The following is a 23,117-nucleotide window of genomic DNA, read 5'->3' as shown; positions in this document are numbered from 1 at the left end:
TTGAAAGAAACTCTCTGTTCTTTTTTATTAGATGCTGGTATAGAGATATACAAAAGATATATAGAGGTAGCCATAGAGATAAGGGTTAGAATAAAAATATAGCAGGGGAGGGAGAGAAACGAGAGCAGGACGAAACAGTCAGGTTGGCCCCTACCCGCATGTGGCAGCCAGAGGCAGTCCACACGCCTACAAAATACCGAATCAACGGCAGCAACTTTTCTGTCTCTTGGCTTGTTCCTTCGTCCCTCCGGCCTCCAGCCTCCAGCCTCCAGGCCAGCAAGCAAACAGTAGCGCAGTATATATTGGCAAAGCATCCCTTTCTCGTTTCCTCGCTCGCAGTCGCAACACGTTTCCACGCCGTCCCTCCGCTTACCCGGCCGGCCATCCCCATTCCCATCCTTTTCTCCTCCTCCTCCTCAGCCGGCCAAGCTCGCTACCGCCTCGGCGCTCCTCCTCCGGCTCGGAATGCGCGATGCGAGGGCTCCGCAGCTCCAGCAGCGAGCCCATGGCGGCGTCGGCGTCGTCGTCGTCCTCCTCGTCCTCCTCGCAGGCGCCGCCAGCGGCCAGCAGCAGGCGCAGCCGCCGCCGGTAGTACCTCCGGCGGACCTGCCGGACGTGGAGAGGCAGCTCAACAACCTGACCAACGACATCGCAGTCACCATCTCCGACAAGTTCAGCTTCTGCGTTGCCGACCTGTAAGCTGCTCGATCGCCGTCGTCGCCCGTCAGTACAGAATAACCCGTGTAGCTGATCCTGATTCGTGGCGGCGTGCTCAGGGAGGAGGACTGGAACGAGGCCTTCAACTACACGTCCGACCTCAGCTTCGTGGATCGGTGCCTCACGGAGACCCAAGGTAAGCTCATGCATGGCCTGATCCCGGATGTGGCCTTCATCGCTGTTTGACTGGTCAATCCACATCTCAGGATTTTGGGTCTGATTTCCAGTTGATTTTTAATCAATTCTTCTGTTTGCTTCCGAGTGAAGTGGTTTTGAATCCGAGAATCTCGTCTCGGCACGGCAAAGATTGTTGGGCCGGGTGAAGAAATTATTAATTATCAATTATTCTGTTTGATAGGTGCCTGCTTGCCTAGGGTAGTAGTAGTAGGTTTCGTCAACTTATGAACGCGTGGACCACACCTTGTGTCGTTCTTGTAGCCCCTCGATTTTTCTCTCGTTCCAGCCAGGCAAGTGGCTGACTGAGACGTTGTCAGTTTGAAACGTTCTCTCCTACGCATTTCGCTTCGCACGTGAAATCATTCATCTTAGAACAACCATTTGTTTATCTGACACAGTTGGGTTTGACAAGCTCAACTCCAACTAATAATAGTATGATCGTCCATCGCAGTTCGCAGTCCTAGTGACGTTGGCAATCTTTTCACAAACTAGGCATTTTGACTCAGTATAAAAAATGAACCTGTCTTCATTATTTTATTCTATAAATATCTAACGAACATACATACTGGGTTCCATCCAGGCGACCTGGTCCAGCGTCTATGCACGCCGGACGAAGTGAAGTTCTACCTGGCAAGCCTGTACGACCGCGACGGCGACAAGAACATCAACCTCAAGACGAACATAAACTGCAACATCTCGTCCTGGGGGAGGGGGTGCGACGCCGGATGGGCCTGCGCCGCCGACCCGGTGGTCGTCGTTCGGGATCCCAGGAACGGCGTCCCGCTCAGAGCGAGGGGCTGCCAGGCATGCTGCGAGGGCTTCTTCTGCCCGCGCGGCCTCACTTGCATGCTCCGTGAGTTGCATTTATCAGCTAGCTTGCCCCGCGTGGGGCCACGCTCTCTCGTGCTTGCTTGCTTCTGACTTGGTGTCCCTCCCTTTCCTCTTGCCGTCGTCAGCTTGTCCGCTAGGCTCCTACTGCCCACGCGCCACGGCGAACCAGACGACTGGCCTCTGCGACCCGTAAGACGCATTCCTTCCTGCTGCTACTGCGACAGACGGATTCAGTGTGCCATGCCATGCGTGTGTCTCAACTACTGTGGGGGGCTTTTGGTATTATCAGGTACAAGTACCAGATCACCCCGAACTCGACGAACGGTTGCGGAGGCGCTGACATGTGGGCCGATATCCAGAGCACCGAAGAGATCTTCTGCCCGGCTGGTTACCACTGTCCGAGCACAACAAGGAAGGACAACTGCAGCACTGGGTGGGTACTGCATGCTCTGTTTCTTCTGCAGGCATTGACTTTCACTTGAACCTTCACGTATGAAGTGAGGTGGTTTGACTTGGTCAGTGTTGCTCTGTTTCTTCTGCAGGCACTATTGTAGGCTCGGTTCCACCGCTCAAGAGAGTAAGCGCCGTGAACAATATACGACATGGCTTTTTTTTCTTTTTCTGTGAGCTGATTTAGGGTTAATTCGCTGCAGAGTGCATAATAAAGGGCTCCTGCGATGAGAACACGGAGAACGAAAACGTCAAGATCCTTGGAGCTTGCATAGTGGTACGTAGTAGATACTCTCGCATGGTTTTGTAATTCCTACACAGTGAATTTTGATGTTACCGTATATAAAATAAACTTTGGTTTTCGTCCTACATACGCAGGGTGCTCTGTGCCTGCTGCTACTGGTCATATACAACTGCTCGGACAAGTTCCTCAGCATCCGCGAGCGGAGGAAAGCGAGGTCGAGGGAGAACGCCATCCAGCTGGCCCGGCAGCAGCTGAAGGCGCAGGAGGGGTGGAGGGCGGCGAAACAGTTTGCGAGGAGGCATGTGAGCGGCATGCAGGGCCATCTCTCGCGCACGTTCTCGAGACGGGTGTCGTTTCGGCAGCCGGTGGACCCGCACAGCTCCAGCCGCAGGGTGCAGGAGGCGCCGCTGATGACGCAGGAGATGTCAGACTCTGCCGTGTTTGCGTCCGAGAGCAGGAGCGAGATCACGGAGGTGGTGATGCCGTCGGTTGTTGTCGACGTCAGCGACGGCGGAGAGGTCGTCGTGGTGGACACGAAGGAGGACAAGCCTGCGCCCAAGGGAAAGCACAGGTCCACCCATACACAGGTGTTCAAGTACGCGTACGGCGAGATCGAGAAGGAGAAGTTCCAGCAGCAGCAGGAGAGCAGGAACCTGACCTTCACCGGGGTGGTTGCCATGGCCAAGGATCAGCAGAGGGAGATAACGAGGCCGTTGATCAAGGTCGAGTTCAGGGACCTGACGTTGATGCTCGGGAATAATAAGAAGAAGAAGCTGCTGAGGTCCATCAACGGCGAGCTCCGGCCGGGGCGTGTGACTGCTGTCATGGGCCCGTCAGGCGCCGGCAAGACCACGTTCCTCAACGCCGTCACCGGGAAGCTCAACGGCTACAAGATGACGGGCTCTGTCCTCGTTAATGGAAAGGACGTCAACATCCGCTCTTACAAGAAGATCATTGGCTTCGTGCCGCAAGACGACATCGTCCATGGGAACCTCACCGTGGAGGAAAACCTCTGGTTCAGTGCAAAGTGCAGGTAACAGTTTTTGTGTTCATCATATCGTCATCCTACTGCAGTTTATAACAGTTTTTGTGTACTGTAATCCTAACTGGCAGGCTACCTGCAAGCATGAAGCATCGCGACAAGGTGCTGGTAGTGGAGAGAGTAATCGACTCTCTGGACCTTCAGGGGACCAGGAACTCGTTGGTGGGAACCGTGGAAAAGCGCGGGATTTCTGGCGGGCAGAGGAAGCGCGTCAACGTGGGCATCGAGATGGTGATGGAGCCATCCCTTCTAATCCTGGACGAGCCAACGTCTGGCCTGGACAGCTCCTCGTCGCAGCTCCTCCTCAGAGCTCTCCGGCACGAGGCGCTGGAAGGCGTCAATGTCTGTGCTGTCGTCCACCAACCCAGCTACACGTTGTACAACATGTTCGACGATCTGATGCTGCTCGCGAAAGGAGGCTTGGTGGTCTACAACGGCCCCGTAAAGACGGTCGAGGAGTACTTCACGACGACTCTCGGGATCCATGTCCCCGACCGTGTCAACCCGCCAGACCACTACATTGACATCCTTGAGGGCATCGTTAAGCCTGAGTCTGCTGGCATCATCAAAGCCAAGCATCTGCCAGTGCACTGGATGCTTCACAATGGTTATGAAGTGCCAAGCGACATGCAGGACGATGCCAAGGAGATCGGCGAACAGACCCCACAGTTGAGGTCCGGCTCCTCAGTTTCTGCTGGCTCAACCCCTCACTGCCTCCCCCTCAGGAACGCCTTCGCAGAAGAGCGCGACCGTCTCGAGCAACATTTGTCGAAACCCAAGGACCTGTCTAGCAGAAAAACGGCAGGGATACTCATGCAGTACAAATACTACTTGGGAAGGTATGCAGCCATTTCTAATCTTCTTCTCACGATGTTGGTTGAACGGCTACTGATCATTTTTAATTCAGGGTCACGAAGCAGCGGCTGCGTGAAGCTAGGCTGCTCATGGTTGATTTCCTGATACTTGGCCTAGCTGGTATCTGCTTAGGGACGATAGCGAAGCTCAGTGACAAGACATTCGGGATGCCTGGCTACATATACACTATCATTGCAGTTTGTAAGTTCAGATATACACTTGTTTTCACACACACGCACACACACAAATTCCTGATCCTGACATCAGCTACTACCATGCGTGCAGCTCTTCTGTGCAAGATTGCAGCACTGCGGTCATTCTCACTGGAGCGGCTGCAGTACTTCAGGGAAAGAGAGTCTGGGATGAGCTCTCTGGCATACTTTCTTGCTAGGGACACGATTGATCATTTCAGTACGGTTGTGAAGCCCATCATTTACCTGTCTATGTTCTACTACTTCAATAACCCAAGATCAACGATTGCCGACAACTACATCGTGCTCCTCGCGCTTGTGTATTGTGTGACGGGGATCGGATACACTTTCGCTATCTGCTTCAGTCCTGGCTCAGCGCAGCTGGTAGGTATCCTGACAAATCAATTTCTTTTTTTTTATTTGATACAAGAGACTGTGCACTTAACCTCATTCATCCTGATGCCTTGTCAGTGTTCTGCACTTGTACCGGTTGTTCTGACCCTGTTAGCCACTCAAAAGAGCACTCCGACATTCATCAAGAGACTGTGCTACTCAAAATGGGCGTTGGAGGGCTTCATAATTGTAAATGCCAAGAAGTAAGTACTTGTTCATCTGCCGTGCCGTCTCTTTTCAGGACGCAGTTTCTGATTTTATGCATGTCCCTGTTGTAATGGATTACTGAACTTGAGCTAATGGGATTTTTTTTTATCTTTTTGTGCAGGTATCCTGGAGTCTGGCTTATAACTCGCTGCGGCCTGCTGTTCCAGAATCAGTTTGATATCCACAACTACAAGCTCTGCATTCTGATTTTGTTCATGTATGGTCTCTTCTTCAGGATGGTGGCATTTGCTGCAATGATTTTACTCAAGAAGAGATGAATGTAGTAGTTTAGGTGTACCGTTTAGTTCATATCTAATTTCTTCATTCATTTGCACATGTGTAAATCATTTCGGATGAGAGGTTTTATAGCACTGACCAGTGTACAGATGAGAAAAAAAGGCAAATACAAATTCAGATTTTTTTTGGCATTATTCTTTTTATATTAGGTGTACATCCCCATCTCTGAAATCCTGTGCTTGCACTAGAAAAAAGAGGATTCAACAAAATTGTTACCCGAACTATTAGATCTAAAGTGTACCATACATTATTACACTTAATCGGTACTAATGTACCAACCAACCTGGACATTCTTAATTCACATTAACTGGTAAAGGTTGACCATGATCCGAACAGTACAAGTATTTACTGAAGCGTGAACGTTGTGGACATATATTACCGTAATCGCGTTCTTTACCGAGTGTCTAAGCCTTTGCCAATTGTTACACTCAGCAAAAAATAATCGGCAAACATTTTATCGGCAAATAGTTCTTTGTCGAGTATTTTTTTTCGGACGCTCGGCAAAGACTTTGCTGAGTGTCGAAAAGTACTAAGTAAAGAAAAGCACTCGGAATCGAAAAAAATCTAAAAAAAAGCAAAACATTTTTTAAATTATAGGAACAACTTCTAACCGCTACCTTACCCATCGCCGTATCATTTTTCACTATTATTTTTAATCAAATTTATATGTTTTGTGAATGGTGAGATTCGAACTCGCAACCTCTCTCGTGCATACCCTCCTCTACCACTACACTACTATATCAATTATGTTTATATTATGTTTTTATTCCTCGTGTACTATAACAAATCGGGAGTAATTTGATTATTTATGGTACTAAATGAATTCATTTGAAAATGTGACCAATTATAAAGTTGCATAACTTTTCGAGATCTATAAGTTCTATTTTGATAGTTTCCACATCCGAGACCGTTTACAAAATTTGAATTTCAAATTTAAAAACTTCACACGAATTTTTCAACGATAAGATGATTTCAAATAAAAAATTGTCAATTACAAAGTTTTATTATATTTTAAGACCTACAACTTTTATTTTGGTGGTTTTCCATCCGAGGTAGTTTGAAAAATTAAATTTTTTAAATTCAAACATAATTTTGCATGACAAGATGATTTCAAACCAAAACATTGTCAACTACAAAGTTTCATAACTCTTCAATACCTAAGACGTTCATGTTGGTGGTTTTTACTGTCGAGGTCATTTTCAAAATTTAAATTTTAAAATTTTTAAATTTGTAAATCTTGAGAAGTTATAAAATTTTGTAGTTGGCAACTTTTTCATAAACTACGAGAGAGATATATGTTTGATGAACAAATTTATTTTTATTTTATCATATGAAGAAATGTTCAAAATATAAATTGTACATCATGATGAGTTATACAAATTTGTAGTTGAAAACTTGTTCATTTGAATTAATTTACTGTTTTAAAATGTGATTTTTAAATTGCCTTTGCCTAGTGTTGAAAAAAGCACTCGACAAAGAGCTCTTTGCCGAGTGTTATATTTTTGACACTCGGCAAAGAAGCACTTTGCCGAGTGTCAAAAAAAAACATTCGGCAAAGAAGCTCTTCGCCGAGTATTTTCTTTTACCGATGGTTTTTTGCGTGGCACTCGACAAATTAAAGAGCTTATTTGCCGAGTGCCCGAAAAAAACACTCGGCAAAGTATTTGGTACTCGGCAAAGAGCGAAATTTCAGTAGTGATAGATGGGGCTCTAAAAAAGTTAAATATCTCTTTTGCAAAAAGTCGTAGTGTAGTGGTGGTTATTTCACTAGTACGAAAGAGTTCTAAGGTAGCGGCACGCATAAATTTATATTGGCGGTTTCTGTTACAGCATACCGGTGAAAATAAATAGGTTTACTCAAGAAGAGATGAATGTAGTAGTTTACTCAAGAAGAGATGAATGTAGTAGTTTAGGTGTACCGTTTAGTTCATATCTAATTTCTTCATTCATTTGCACATTTGTAAATCATTTCCGATGAGAGGTTTTATAGCATTGACCAGTGTACAGATGAGAAAAAAAGCAAATACAAATTCAGATTTTTTTGGCATTATTCTTTTTATATTAGGTGTACATCCCCATCTCTGAAATCCTGTGCTTGCACTAGAATAAAGAAGATTCAACAAAATTGTTACCCGAACTATTAGATCTAAAGTGTACCATACATTCTTGCAACTAATCGGTACTAATGTACCAACCAACCTGGACATTCTTAGTTCACATTAACTGGTAAAGGTTGACCATGATCCGAACAGTACAAGTATTTACTGAAGTTACATGATCGGACGTGAATGTTGTGGACGTAGATGGGGCTCTAAAAAAAGTTAAATATCTCTTTTGCAAACCAAGTCGTAGTGTAGTGGTGGTTATTTCCTCCTGTTTACCTGAATGGTACATCTCGAAGCCACTCAACGCCACTGCCTGCATTGCATTAACATTGACAGTAAGTAAGAACTTGGAGAGCACGTACCAGCCACCAGGTGATGGTAATCAGAATTCAGAAGCTTCAAGTGTGAAAAGGTCACTACAAGAAACAAGGCAAAGTGTGTCGGCCAAAAACCCATACTCTTACTAAAATAAGCCGACACTCTTAGTATAAAAGTGTCGGCCAACCGACACTCTAAAATGGACGCTTTTATTCGTATAAAAGTGTGGGGACCGACACTCTTACGTTAAGAGTGTCGGTTCAGCACGCAACCGACACTCTTATGTTAAGAGTGTCGGCCAATGACATGGCGGACACTCTTACTGTGCGCGCGGTCCCCAGCTGAAGCGTACCGATCCTCTGGGACTCAAATGTGATACAATTACTAGTCTCAGGAGGCTATTAAACACATTTATACATCAGATAATTACTGATCTGCTTAAATGATACAAACCTATAAAGGTGGCGAACAACTTTAAGAGTTGGTCCACAACTCGGGACATATCATCAGAGTGGGGCTGAAGCAGCCCGATATACGCAGCGAAGCAATTCAGCGGTCCAACAGCCACAGGCAAGGTTGGGAACAGTCGTAACTCTTACCCGATCTCCTTTTCCTGAAAAACAACAAATAAGAAAGGGTGAGTACAAACGTACTCAACAGCCCACCTTCACCCGCGGAATGGGGAAATCAGATATAATGCATGGAATATCTGGAGCTCAGGATATTTTGCAGAAACAACAATATTTTATGCAGGGTTGTTTTGTAAAACATTTTATATTTTGCAAAGCGCATCCTCTCCCAAAGGAGCAGGAAGTTTTTCAATATAGAACAAAATCCCCTGGACTAAACCATCCAGGTATCTCAGCAGTTTCCCACTGGTTTTCATTTTCAAAAACAGCTACTGGACTTCCCGTCCACCATAGCTCACGGCTCAACCAACGGACCTTTTAAAAACCATTTTTCTCAAACGCACCCTTTTTTGAAAATAAAACATTAATTGCCATACCATACCAGACTCGTCCATTCCTGTGGACACAGACTATTCGAATAGGTTTTCAAACTCTGCGCAGAGGTGTACACTTTACCCACTAGTCCGGTTTCTGCGATCTCACCGTCATGAGACCCGAATGCCGAATCTCTTTCTTTCCTCGCACGTCCTAACCTTAACGGTTATACCGGAAGGAGTCAGGCCACCGCCATGTCCAAACCGGACAAAACATTCCCCCTCCTTATCCTCCCGGTGCTCCTCAGCCTTCATAACCCTAGGGTTGGACCGTATGAGTTCAGATCGAGTGACTGCCCACACAGTCTCGAGTGGTTGTACTTATCATGAGTACAGGTAGTGAAGGATGACAAACCGGTCCTTATGTGAGGGGACAATCCTTCTGCTCACACCTAAACCAGCTGAGCCATCACCTTAAGCCCTCCCCTAAACCAGGGAGTCCCTGATCATCCCTACTCAAAGGTGATATGGGTGAAAACCCTTCACCATACACATTTTGAAAAGCATTTTCTTTTGAAAACTCACACCTTTCCTCAAATCATTTGTAACAAATATATCAGGGATTGATTGCGGCAAGCGGCTGGGTGTCCATAATAACTTGTCTCAAAATCATATCATGCATAAAATAACAGGCTAAGGGTTGTGGTTGAAAAACATAGGTAATTTATGCATCAAAGGGATCCAGTGAGCTTGCTGTGCTTATCCGGCGAAGGGGGAAGAGGAGCTCGCGGAACTGGCTTCTAGCTCCACTGCCTGGCGTAGACTTGTAGATCTGGCCTCCACGAGACGGCACGAACGCTCCGATAACTATGCAACATGAACAAGCAAACATACAAACCAACAAGTATACCAACAAATATTTAGTATAGTGGTCAGAATAGCGATATATGGATGGGTAGAGCCTTGAGTAGAATATGTGTCATGTGGTGTTGAGATACTGCTGGTGGTGGAGCGAAGGTGCTTACCAGGAGGGTGGACTGGAGACGAAACGACACTATGTGTGTAGCCGACAGAGCGGAGTAACTGAGTGGGTGGGGTGTTTGCCTTGGCTGAGGGTGTTGAGTGTGTGTGGAGAGGGAGAGGGTAGCTGGGTGTATGTGATGTAGCACAGTGAAGTTCACTGTTGGTGAGAATAGTGACGAATGAATCGTCTGACTTAATATGAACAGGAGAGTTATAGGCAGAATATGGGACAAGAGTATTTTGGGAGTTTTCTGGAATATGAACCATGCTTAAGGGATGACATGGTTGGATAGGGAATAGTTTGACAAGAATTTTAGAAACAAGAATGACTGAAATCTGAGTTTGGATGGAGGAGTTTTGGATTTTATAATCATAGAGAGAAAAAGAAAAGGAAAGAAATATTCTAGGAATATTCTAGAACTTGAATATTTAGAGATATTTGGAAAATCAAAAATACAAATGTATTTTTGAGCGGGGTGCGAGGAATTTTTTTGGGCTTTTCTTGGACAGAGGTTTATGTTGGTGGAAACTGTTCCTACCTACTATGTCACATCGGACAGCAGTGATGCGGGACCCAAATAGCTGGAATGCTGTGGTATTCTGGTCCGAGTGGGCTGTGGTATCTTGGGCCAGGTTTTATAGGATTGAAGACGTATACATACAAACAAGGTTTGTCTTTCTTTTTGGAAGTCTGGCTTGAAAGAATCCCAAAGTTAAGCGTGCTCAACTTGGAGAAATCTAGGATGGGTGACCAGATGGGAAGTTCCCTACTGGAATGAAAATCACAGTCACCGGAGTTCGTATGGCTGGAATATGGGTCTGGCTGGTCTTAGGTGGACTGGACAGCATGATGGATGAGTAGTTGAAATTTGGGGTGATCAGATGATCGATGAATAGTAATGGTGAATAGTGATGGTGAATAGTCGTATGAACGAACGATGAACGGTGAATAGTGACGATGAACGAACGATGAACGATGAATAGGAACTATGAACGAACGATGAACGATCGAATGATCAAACGAACGATCGGAATTTCGGCAGCATAACGGCAAGAAAAAGATTATTTGGACGAACGAACGGACGAACGATCGAACGATCGGACGAACGGATGAATGAACCATGAACGATCGGACGAACGATCGAACGATCGGACGAACGAACAATCAGAATTTCGGCAGCATAACGGCAGGAAAAAGATTATTTGGACGAACGAACGGACGAACGATCGAACGATCGGACGAACGAACCATGAACGATCGGACGAACGATCGAACGATCGAACGATCGGACGAACGAACGAACAAACTAAGAACAGGGGGACGAACGATCGAAGAACGACCGAATGATCCTTGTGCTAGTGTGTGCTTGTGTGGGAGGTGGAGTGGGAGTGGGCGTGTGGGTGTGGGGGGGAGGGAGGGAGTTGCCATGAAATGGCTTGGGGTGGGATGAGAGGAGGCCCTTGCCCCTCTATTTATAGCCATGGTGGGGGGATTAGGGGGAGGGATGAGAGGATTAGTGGGAGGATGAGAGGATTAGTGGGAGATTAGCATGGATTTGTCTTATATGAGTGTAATTAGCTTGTATAGCTCACCGTATGACACCGGAGGCATACATATACGTATGAGCATGAGAAAAGTTATGAAGAAAATATTTGTAGGGACTTGAAAAATAATTCTGAAGGTATTTATCAAGAGGAAAATACTTGGAGATATATCGGTGGAATATCTAGGCAATATTTCTGGAAAGAACTTAAAGGGGATCACTGGAGAAATATTTGTAGGATATTTGAGGAGGATTTTGGAGAGAATATAGACCACTATATTTTATTTGCTGATATCAACTCGCAAACAAACATTTTGAAATGAAATTTGAAATTCATTTTGAATTTAGAGCGAGTTTGAGAAAATTTCAAGATTTGAAATTTTGGGATGCTACAAATCTACCCCACTTAAAAGGAATCTCGTCCTCGAGATTCGGCTTAGAAGGGTTATGGGTATAGCTTTACTTCAGCTACATATCTTCACTTTGCAACTCTTCGAGGAGATGGAACTTCAACAAGATCTGGCCTTACGGAGCATCTGGTTGCCGATTGCAAACGCTGATTCTGGCTACTCAAAGATCATCTTCAGTCTTCAGCTTTCGCTTGGCAGCTAGCTTATTGAGGAAGTATCGATGCCAACACACAAACCTTTCTCTTGTGAACTCCCTCATGGATTCCTTCCTTGATTGGTCCTCCGGTGCTTCATCAACAGAACTTGGGTGACCACTTATCATCCAGAAACTTATATGCTTCGATGATCTGGTCTTTGACAAGCTTGCTACATGCCTTCTTTTTCTCCATAGCAGAAACCTTGCTAGAACACTACCCCACTTAAAAAGAATGAGGTAGAACTCTTGAATCTTGGGGATTTGAACTCCTTGAAGTACCTCATAACAAGGGTGTTACAGGGCCTTCTTCTGTTGTTGCTGCTTGAGCAGGCTGCGGAGAAATGACTGACACAAGGTTGATTCTGGGACAACCTTCTTCTCATCTTCTCTTCACTATCTTCTTTTCACTGGCCCTTTCTTTCTCTTTGCTCTTCCCACTGAAGGATTCTATCAAAGAGTATTACCATCATATAGAGGAGGAAACCAAAGGCTATGAACCATGTACAACAGTCTTCAACCCAAGAATCACCAAGCATTGTGATCTTAGGGGCGAGGGAGTGGAAAATGGAGTTGCTTGCGATTTGGCAGAGAGGATTTATCTAGAGTGTGCTTTGCTTTGAGCGAGATGGGAGTTGAGGGAGCTAGTGGGGGGGTTATAGGTGACTAGCATGCAAGGTGTTGCTCGAGGTGTGGAGTGGTGGTGATGGAGCAAGTGACACGAGGCAACAGGCGCGACATGGGGAGGGGGGCATGTTGCCGGTGACGATGGCGGTGGGTGCGCTGCAAAAGGGGGCGTGGGTGGCGGTAGTGCGCTGCAAAGGGGGCGTGGGGCCATGGTAGTGCGCATGGAGGCGGGGACGCGTGCGAGGGGCACAGGTGAGTGGTGGGGTCAATGACCCTGATGTTTGTGGTCTCTGGTTCCAAGAATCTTTTCCTCTCTGTATGGTAATAACTTCTTTTGTCCTCTTTTTCTGTTTACTTTGACTCAGGGGTAGTGCTTTGATTCTCGTGGTCGGTCCTTTTGACTGAGCGGCTGGATAGGTTTCTTCTGTAGCTTATTCTAGGCTTCAAGGGTAAGCTTTTCAGTATCTTCTTGGGTAAGGCACTTTTTTCTTCAGATAGGTTAAGATGAGAATGGAAGCATAAGGTGAGGATTAGCTCTAATTTGTGATCTATGTTTTTAGAGAAAACCTTTTTAAGAAAAACGAAAAGAAAACACACAAGCTCAGCAATGATAAGCACAAACAAATCAAATGTTTTGAATAAGGGAAGAATAGAGTTTTTTTCCAAAGCACGGACTACTCAGATTCGGGGGCTAAGCATAACGACTATTGCTTGGCTCCTGAATTGAGAACTATACTAAATGCAACTTATGAGCACTAACGTTAAAGCATCACATAAGCACTCAAAAGGGAAGAAAACATCAATTGAAATGCCATAGGGGGCCACACAATTAGAGTTTTGCAAAACACGAGTCTACACGATTACCTCTCATACATGCAGGGCTCTAGCCAAAGTGAAGAAAAACTTCACTACCCAATGCATGTAGAGGACTGGGCATAACTAACTCAGACCAGGCAGCTTCTCTTCTGGAAAGGCTAGCACACAACTTCAATCTGAGACATCTCCTGGATGGGTCAAGAGGGAGTTGATGTTGATGACTTCTTCTGGCGGCGACTGAGGTGGCAAGATGGGGTCAAACTCTTCTTCGAGCGAGACTGGCTCTTGTAGTTCCTCAGAGGGCGGCGGTGCTGGCGGGGTCCTTGCAGCTTCTTCCTTGACTTTAAGGGATGGTGCTAGAATCTTCTTCATGGTGAGATGCTCAAACAGCTCTGGTGGGGGATCTTGGGAGGACTCGGGGTGCTCTTGCTTATCCATAGCCTGAGGGAAGACTGGAATTCCTTCCAAGACTATGGCTCCTTCCGGTAGTTCCCAAGTATTCTTCTCTCCTCTAATAGAGACCGAGTGACCTTCAAGAATTTGGGGATCTTTAGCTCTCATGGGTTGGATTGGGTTGGATGAAGCGGGTTCTTGGATCCGCAGGGCTCTACGTTGGTTATGGGTTACCAAGTAGGCCTCCATCAACTTCTGGACGTGCTCATCCTTGGCTTGCTTCAGGGCTTCAACAGCAATGACTTCACGACTTTTCAATGCAGTTGCACGGGCTTGAGCTGTGGTGAGATCCAGATGGAGCTGACGGTTAAGCTTCTCTGCATCTTCTGCTCGGGCAATCATCTGACGGTGGTGCCGAGATAAGAAATCATACTGTGCATCCAGGGTGAGCAGGTATGCAGTGAGGTACACGACTGTGGGGTCATCCTCAAGCAGCTGCTTCCCTTCCAATGCACACATCCTGGCCATCCAAACTGGACGGTCTCTCTGAAAGGGCGGAAAGAATCTGAGCGGTGTGTCGGCCACTTCTTCTTCATAGATCTGACACAGGGCCCTCAATGCCTTGCGGGCGACGACTTGGCAGGTGTCATTGAATCTGTGCCCAGCAGCAGTGACACTCCATTCCACATGGTGCAGACTGGATCCAATGTATACAGTCACGACACACTTCTCTATGCCATGCTCGACAAATTCACGACCATCATAATCTGGCTGGCTCCTGATTCCGAGGCGATCTGTGCATGCTCTCAACAACTTGGGGAAACCATCTTCATTCTAGCAAAAGCTGGTTTGGCAGCGGACCTCCATCTGACTTCTGAGAGAAGGAAAGGGGAAAGCATTTTTGAAATGAAGGGATGAGAGCAAGAATTTTTTTTAAGAAAATAGTTTTGACTCAAAAACTTTTGATCAGGCTAAGGGTTATGTCCTTCGGCCAACCTAACAGCTCTGATACCACCTGAAGCGCCCCAATCCTCTGGGACTCAAATGTGATACAATTACTAGTCCCAGGAGGCTAGTAAACACATTTATACATCAGATGATTACTGATCTGCTTAAACGATACAAACCTATAAAGGTGGCGAACAACTTTAAGAGTTGGTCCACAACTCGGGACATATAATCGGAGTGGGGCTGAAGCAGCCCGATATACGCAGCAAAGCAATTCAGCAGTCCAACAGCCACAGGCAAGGTTTGGAACAGTCGTAACTCTTACCCGATCTCCTTTTTCTGAAAAACAACAAATAAGCAAGGGTGAGTACAAACGTACTCAGCAGCCCACCTTCACCCGTGGAATGGGGAAATCAGATATAATGCATGGAATATCTGGAGCTCAGGATATTTTGCAGAAACAGTAATATTTTATGCAGGGTTGTTTTGTAAAACATTTTGTATTTTGCAAAGCGCATCCTCTCCCAAAGGAGCAGGAAGTTTTTCAATATAGAACAAAATCCCCTGGACTAAACCATCCAGGTATCTCAGCAGTTTCCCACTGGTTTTCATTTTCAAAAACAGCTACTGGACTTCCCGTCCACCATAGCTCACGGCTCAACCGCCGGACCTTTTAAAAACCATTTTTCTCAAACGCACCCTTTTTTGAAAAGAAAACATTAATTGCCATACCATACCAGACTCATCCATTCCTGTGGACACAGACTATTCGAATAGGTTTTCAAACTCTGCGCAGAGGTGTACACTTTACCCACTAGTCCGGTTTCTGCGATCTCACCGTCATGAGACCCGAATGCCGAATCTCTTTCTTTCCTCGCACGTCCTAACCTTAACGGTTATACCGGAAGGAGTCAGGCCACCGCCATGTCCAAACCGGACAAAACATTCCCCCTCCTTATCCTCCCGGTGCTCCCCAGCCTTCACAACCGTGGGGTTGGACCGTATGAGTTCAGATCGAGTGACTGCCCACACAGTCTCGAGTGGTTGTACTTGTCATGAGTACAGGTAGTGAAGGATGACAAACCGGTCCTTATGTGAGGGGACAATCCTTCTGCTCACACCTAAACCAGCTGAGCCATCACCTTAGGCCCTCCCCTAAACCAGGGAGTCCCTGATCATCCCTACTCAAAGGTGATATGGGTGAAAACCTTTCATCATACACATTTTGAAAAGCATTTTCTTTTGAAAACTCACACCTTTCCTCAAATCATTTGTAACAAATATATCAGGGATTGATTGCGGCAAGCGGCTGGGTGTCCATAATAACTTGTCTCAAAATCATATCATGCATAAAATAACAGGCTAAGGGTTGTGGTTGAAAAACATAGGTAATTTATGCATCAAAGGGATCCAGTGAGCTTGCTGTGCTTATCCAGCGAAGGGGGAAGAGGAGCTCGCGGAACTGGCTTCTAGCTCCACTGCCTGGCGTAGACTTGTAGATCTGGACTCCACGAGACGGCACGAACGCTCCGATAACTATGCAACATGAACAAGCAAACATACAAACCAACAAGTATACCAACAAATATTTAGTATAGTGGTCAGAATAGCGATATATGGATGGGTAGAGTCTTGAGTAGAATATGTGTCATGTGGTGTTGAGATACTGTTGGTGGTGGAGCGAAGGTGCTTACCAGGAGGGTGGACTGGAGATGAAGCGACACTATGTGTGTAGCCGACAGAGCGGAGTAACTGAGTGGGTGGGGTGTTTGCCTTGGCTGAGGGTGTTGAGTGTGTGTGGAGAGGGAGAGGGTAGCTGGGTGTATTTATAGCTGGGTGTATGTGGTGTAGCACAATGAAGTTCACTGTTGGTGAGAATGGTGACGAATGAATCATCTGACTTAATATGAACAGTAGAGTTATAGGCAGAATATGGGACAAGAGTATTTTGGGAGTTTTCTAGAATATGAACCATGCTTAAGGGATGACATGGTTGGATAGGGAATAGTTTGACAAGAATTTTAGAAACAAGAATGACTGAAATCTAAGTTTGGATGGAGGAGTTTTGGATTTTATAATCATAGAGAGAAAAGAAAAGGAAAGAAATATTCTAGGAATATTCTAGAATTTGAATATTTAGAGATATTTGGAAAATCAAAAATACAAATGTATTTTTGAGCGGGGTGCGAGGAATTATTTTTGGGCTTTTCTTGGACAGAGGTTTATGTTGGTGGAAACTGTTCCTACCTACTGTGTCACATCAGACAGCAGTGATGCGGGACCCAAATAGCTGGAATGCTGTGGTATTCTGGTCCGAGTGGGCTGTGGTATCTTGGGCCAGGTTTTATAGGATTGAAGACGTATCCATACAAACAAGGTTTGCCTTTCTTTTTGGAAGCCTGGCTTGAAAGAATCCCAAAGTTAAGCGTGCTCAACTTGGAGAAATCTAGGATGGGTGACCAGATGGGAAGTTCCCTACTGGAATGAAAATCACAGTCACCAGAGTTCGTATGACTGAAATATGGGTCTGGCTAGTCTTAGGTGGACTGGACAGCATGATGGATGAGTAGTTGAAATTTGGGGTGATTGAATAGTAACGTTGAATAGTAACGATGAATAGTAATGATGAATAGTGATGGTGAATAGTTCGTATGAACAAACGATGAACGGTGAATAGTGACGATGAACGAACGATGAACGATGAATAGGAACTATGAACGAACGATGAACGATCGAATGATCGAACGAACGATCGAAATTTCGACAACATAACGACAGGAAAAAGATTATTTGGACGAACGAACGGACGAACGATCGGACGAACGGACGAACGAACCATGAACGATCGGACGAATGAACGATCGAAATTTCGGCAGCATAACGGCAGGAAAAAGATTATTTGGACGAACGAACGGACGAACGATCAAACGATCGGACGAACGGACGAACGAACCATGAACGATCGGACGAACGAACAAACAAACTAAGAACAGGGGGACGAACGATCGAAGAACGACCGAACGATCCTTGTGCTAGTGTGTGCTTGTGTGGGAGGTGGAGTGGGAGTGGGCGTGTGGGTGGGGGGGGGGGGGGGAGGGAGGGAGTTGCCATGAAATGGCTTGGGGTGGGATGAGAGGAGGCTCTTGCCCCTCTATTTATAGCCATGGTGGGGGGATTAGGGGGAGGGATGAGAGGATTAGTGGGAGGATGAGAGGATTAGTGGGAGATTAGCATGGATTTGTCTTATATGAGTGTAATTAGCTTGTATAGCTCACCGTATGACACCGGAGGCATATGTATACGTATGAGCATGAGAAAAGTTATAAAGAAAATATTTGTAGGGACTTGAAAAATAATTCTGAAGGTATTTATCAAGAGGAAAATACTTGGAGATATATCGGTGGAATATCTAGGCAATATTTCTGGAAAGAACTTAAAGGGGATCACTGGAGAAATATTTGTAGGATATTTGAGGATTTTGGAGAGAATATAGACCACTATATTTTATTTGCTGATATCAACTCGCAAACAAACATTTTGAAATGAAATTTGAAATTCATTTTGAATTTAGAGCGAGTTTGAGAAAATTTCAAGATTTGAAATTTTGGGATGCTACACCAGCCTAGATGTGCCATATAAGAATGTGGGGGCCGACACTCTTACTGAATAATTTTTTTAATACCCAGTTTTATTTTTCTCCCTCCCCGGATGGGAAGCCTCCATAACAGTTCATTAACAGCACAATACAAGCACAATATTCAATATATCACAACACAAGGTCGAAGTAATCAAATTTGGTATAGTGCCCTCTCTGTTATAGTGCTATAATGGATACATATTGTTATAGTGCCCTCTATGTTTCCACATGTCCCTTCACAGTTGGTATGTTTTAAAGAACAACACCGTGAGAAGTCTCGACCACTAATTTACAGTAACATAAAATCAAGTAGCACAAGAAAAGAATGAAATGTCTCAAGATCATATAAGCAACAAAAATTGACACTAAAAGCTGCCCACCAAAATTTGGTGCATGTACTCAAGCGCTCAGTGGCTGTTTTGGGAGTACGCGAGTCAGCAGCAGAGATCTTAGTTGCTCACTCCCAGGAAGCCCATCCTTCAAACGACTGAATGCTCCAATGACTCGATTCATGCTCTGTCGGAGTGAACATCAGTGAACCATATGATTAGTCAGTTACCATAACAAAATTAATTCAATTAAAAGCTACATCAACTCCTATGCAGTAAAAAGCCAAATTTCATATAGAGACACAAATGTGATAATATTAATTGGCATACAAATAAAGTTATATAAGGACAACCCATGGAGCCTTCTGGCTCCTGCAGTACTCCACTCATTGAACTCCAAGGAGATGAACCGCATAATACTACTGATAGATTTAAACACATCATAAGAACTTTGTGTGGTCATTTGTCATCAGTATTTCATAATATACCACAGAGTTAATAAATTTCAGCTTTATCTATCAGTATGACCAAATATATTATAAACATACAAGAAATACAGGTAACGATAATATAGATGACACTGCTAGTGAAGCTTCTCCAGATAAAGGATAGATGGCATACCTCACCGCTGACACTGAACTTAAATTGATGAAGGTGCCAATGGTCCTGCTGCCACCTCTGACCCATTACAACAAAACCAACAACAGCACCAGCTGCCACAACTGAGCAGAGTGTAGTCACTCCTTTTATATGATGAAATAGATAAGTGGTTTTCTTTTTCCACCATCTTTCACAAGTATGATCAGCCTTGCATGTCGTATGATCTTTCTCTCGCTTAGCATTTATTTCTGTAGGGTGGGAATCTGGTACCGTAGCTTCACTGGCAGTAGGCAAGTCACTGTTGTCAGCTAGATTTTCATTACTTACACCATCAATTTCTTCAGGTGATACATGACACCAGTCATCATCGTTATTTCCAGCACATCTACTTTCCTTTTCAAGGCTGTTTGTATTTGATTCATCATGCTCTGGTTCTATTGGCAAATTCTCATGCTCTGGTTCTATTGGCAAATTTTCATGCTCACTTGGAGGGAACACGAAGCCATCTGACATGACTAATCCAGTTTGTGTGCCTTACTGAATATTAATCGGAATAATGGGCTAGCATATACTGATGAAGTCAGGGACATCATATCCCATTCATCAGCCACATGTGACTCTCCAGTGACCTCATTGTCATCTTCCATGCACAAAAACCTACCAAAACACCAAAAACTCAATATTAGATGTGAAAATTCAGAAGTTGAATGCTAGTGCAGATAATCATATTGTATCAATGCATCTCATAATACATGCTCATTCACAAAGATAATTCATCCATACGGATGCTTTAAGTCAAAAAATAATTGCTGCTTCCCAGTTGTAAGATAGTGGCTGAAAGAGAGAAAAAACCATATGCTAATTAGCTCTTCTGCCTATGTAATGCCTACATCACACCAGCAAGCAAGGGTCTTAAGTGAAGCCTTCTGACAACTAGCACTGACATCTGCATTAACTTTAAAGATCACAGGATAATCTACGATGTCGCTTAAAATTCAAGATCCAAGTTGCAAGTGACACTAAATCAACAACACCGGACAAATCAGGAATATCATCTCCGACAAGGCAACTAGCTGAATTTCTTGCACAAAGACTCTAGGATGTCCTAGCACTCCTACCTAACCATTCGAAGACATGGGATGGGCATGGGCATGCCATGATATCCTCCTGCGACGGGCTTTTCCTTGTCCTGAGTTTCACTTGCTAAGACTCTTATGATACCAGTCATGCTATCTGCCCTGCTTGTGCAAATTAGGTTGCAAAACCTATCCAAATGAAGTTGAGTGGCGTCACAGAGGTAGCATGGACAGTGAATTCAACCCAGTTTTTTCAAACGATGTTCTCATGGCTGGGGACAAAGGGGCAAAAGTCGTCTTAAAAGAAAAGGGAACACTATGAGCCAGAGAAAATTCAACAAACAACTGGTGTACGACAAGACCATCTCAGAACGTTGCTGTAGGCTGCCCCATGGTGTACGACAAGACCATCTCAGAACTGGTGCGTGGCAGAGGGGGCGAGGGAGCGCGGTGGCGCACACCGAGGGGGCGAGGGCGGCGCGCCAAGGAGGCACTGGCGCGCGGCGGCGCGTGGCTGAGAGGAGGCACGGGAGCACGACGGCGCGTGGTGGCGAGGAAGCATGGGCGCGCGACCGAGGGGCGAGGGCGCGTGGCAGCACGCACCGAGGGGGCGAGGGCAGCGCGCCGAGGAGGCACCGGCGCGCGGTGGCGCGTGGCCGAGGAGGACGGGCGCGCGACGGCGCGTGGCCGAGGAGGCAAGGGCGGGGCGGCGCGAGGTGGCGAGGGGTCACGGCGGCGCTAGGACGCGGCGGCGCGAGGTGGCGAGGGAGCCGGCGGACGAGGCAAAGGAGAGCGGCGGCGGACGAGGCAAGGAGATGAGGCAAGGAGAGTGGCAGCTGGGCAGGTAGCTGGTTTAGGGTAAATTGAATAAGAGTATAGGTATAGTAAAAAACCCACACTTTTAATTTAATAGTGTCGGTTTTTATGGGATCCCAACACTCTTAAATTAAGAGTGTCGGTACAGTAAAACCCACATTTTTACCCGTATTAAGAGTGTCGGGGTCGACACTCTTAAACTTACCGACACTTCTTCAACATTTTCTTGTAGTGGGTATCGATAATGTTGTTTTTTATACAGATATTCTGTAACTCCAAAGTAACATCCATGATCACATTATCGAGCTGGCATATATGCTGCGGAGGCCGCCTAGGAAAGTTGGAGATCTGAGTATGTTATTTCAGTGAGACCCTAAAAAAGAAACAAGGAACTTTCATTTTTTTTGCAGAACTGTTCAAGATTTAGCAATAAATCTGTAAGATATTGTTGGTGTAAATAGCTCAATGTAAGAGGACCTACTAGCAATATGGAGTAATATATGTGGTGGTGCTGGGGCCAGTAAAGACAACACACAAGTAAAATCAAACATGAGCTAGGGTTTGTGTCACCTACCGTCGGCGCCGTCGCCGCCACTGGAGTTCGAGCCTGCACACGTGAGGGCGTCGCGACCGGCTGTGTGCAGCGTGTCGGCGGTGCCTCGCGCGGCCAAGGAGGAACCGGTGGGCATCGCGGCCTGCTCGTTCGTGTCGGGCTGCGCGACCTGCGCGTCCTTCTTGGTGGCCTCGGCGGACGTGAGCTGCTCCCGGCGCGACCTGCGCGTCCTTCTTGGCGGGCTTGGTGGACACGAGCTGCTCCCGCAGCTTCTTGAGCTCCTCCTGCACCTTCCCCAGCTTGCCCTCCCGCTCCGCAACTCGTGCTCCCTGCTCCCGCCAGCAGCGGGCTCCTAGCTACCCAACGGCCACTGGGCGGAGGAAGCTAGACTCCGGCCACTGGGTGCAAGAGCTGCTACGGAGGGAGGTGAGCGTCTGCTCCTGCGCTGAGTGCTGATGGTATATGCAGATTGAGGGGTTTTGGAGGAGACTCGGATTGGAAGCCGGATGCCTGTGCTATTTGATTCTGTGATTGTGTGAAGAACTGAAGATGAGTGGAGAAGAGGTGGGTGCAAAGAGAGGAGAAGAAGAAACTGCAACGAAGCCGATTACAAAGAGTGAGACGATGAGTGAGATGAGCAGCATGATCCAAGAGCTCATGGGACTTAGGTTGATTGGTGCGAAGGCCAATACAGGCCCATCTGAGCTAAAATTGGAATAGTGTCTAATGATGTGAAATTAGAGGGCAGCAAGAATTACTTGAGTTGGTCCAGAAGAGTGCGTGTGCTTCTAGGAGGCAAAGGAGTGGAGCATTATTTGGAGGAGACATGTGTTGAACCGGTTGATAAGCTCAACACAGAATGGAGAATCTGGCATGCACACTACAAAATGACCCCCCCTTTAGCAATGCATATATGTGTTGGTACAAGCCTATATAAGCGTTGATATGGTCTATACCAACACATAATTATGTGTTGCCTATACTGCCATTGCTGTGGGCTACTACAACGCTTATACATACGTTGGTAAGTCATATAAATAAGTGTTGGTAAACTGCAACAGATTTTTACCTTAGTTATATTTTTATTAACATGTTTACAGAGGGAACAAGATCCTGAAAAGAAATACCCTCATAGGGTTGTTTTGTATATCCATACACACAAGTCTAACATCGGCAATAACAGAAATCCACATGTGGTACAATAATTGCAAAAAATGTTTCATTTACTTTTTTTTCAAATCCAATTGTTCTTCCATGGTGTTTATTGAGTATTGTTATTCTCTTGCAAGGGTGAATTGAAGGAACTTTTAGCACAACAACCTGATTTAGCGGACTCTAGTAATGGAAAGGATGCATGGGAAGAAGATGCACTAAATAGAATA

At 45.7% G+C, this 23,117-nt stretch overlaps 2 protein-coding genes across 3 annotated transcripts; one reads left to right on the top strand and one right to left on the bottom strand.

Annotated features, from left to right (window-relative positions):
• Positions 1-226: 226 nt before the first annotated feature.
• Positions 227-7,366, top strand: LOC103646769 (ABC transporter G family member 25). Of its 2 annotated transcripts, XM_020548374.3 has the most exons (14): positions 247-695; positions 777-853; positions 1,475-1,747; positions 1,851-1,914; positions 2,015-2,158; positions 2,268-2,302; positions 2,379-2,452; positions 2,554-3,452; positions 3,533-4,300; positions 4,369-4,517; positions 4,602-4,891; positions 4,979-5,103; positions 5,229-5,381; positions 7,300-7,366. In XM_020548374.3, exons 1-14 carry the CDS (start codon positions 466-468, stop codon positions 7,301-7,303), a joined length of 3,285 nt encoding a protein of 1,094 aa, XP_020403963.1. In that variant the 5' UTR covers positions 247-465; the 3' UTR covers positions 7,304-7,366. The 2 variants fall into 2 exon arrangements, with proteins under 2 accessions (XP_008669661.1, XP_020403963.1); XM_008671439.2 differs by lacking the exon at positions 7,300-7,366 and having other exon boundaries at positions 227-695; positions 5,229-5,547.
• An 11,394-nt stretch (positions 7,367-18,760) lies between these two features.
• On the bottom strand, positions 18,761-19,937 carry LOC103646768 (ATG8-interacting protein 1-like). The gene is given in 3 exon segments (XM_008671438.2): positions 18,761-18,877; positions 19,312-19,838; positions 19,841-19,937. Coding segments are annotated over 3 exon segments (741 nt in total).
• Between the last annotated feature and the right edge of the window lie 3,180 nt (positions 19,938-23,117).

Source organism: Zea mays, chromosome 2 (genome assembly GCF_902167145.1).
Source record: "Zea mays cultivar B73 chromosome 2, Zm-B73-REFERENCE-NAM-5.0, whole genome shotgun sequence".
Classification (NCBI taxonomy): Eukaryota; Viridiplantae; Streptophyta; class Magnoliopsida; order Poales; family Poaceae; genus Zea; species Zea mays.
The sequence above is the reverse complement of the archived record's forward strand: the minus strand, read 5'-3'. Positions and strand labels throughout refer to the sequence as shown.

Bases quoted from the DNA above. Each gene is read 5' to 3' on its own strand.
- LOC103646769 (XM_020548374.3), top strand. From the start codon at position 466: ATGCGCGATGCGAGGGCTCCGCAGCTCCAGCAGCGAGCCCATGGCGGC. The intron at 2,303-2,378 runs GTAAGCGCCGTG...AATTCGCTGCAG, and splicing joins CGGTTCCACCGCTCAAGAGA to AGTGCATAATAAAGGGCTCC. The intron at 4,518-4,601 runs GTAAGTTCAGAT...CCATGCGTGCAG, and splicing joins ATACACTATCATTGCAGTTT to CTCTTCTGTGCAAGATTGCA.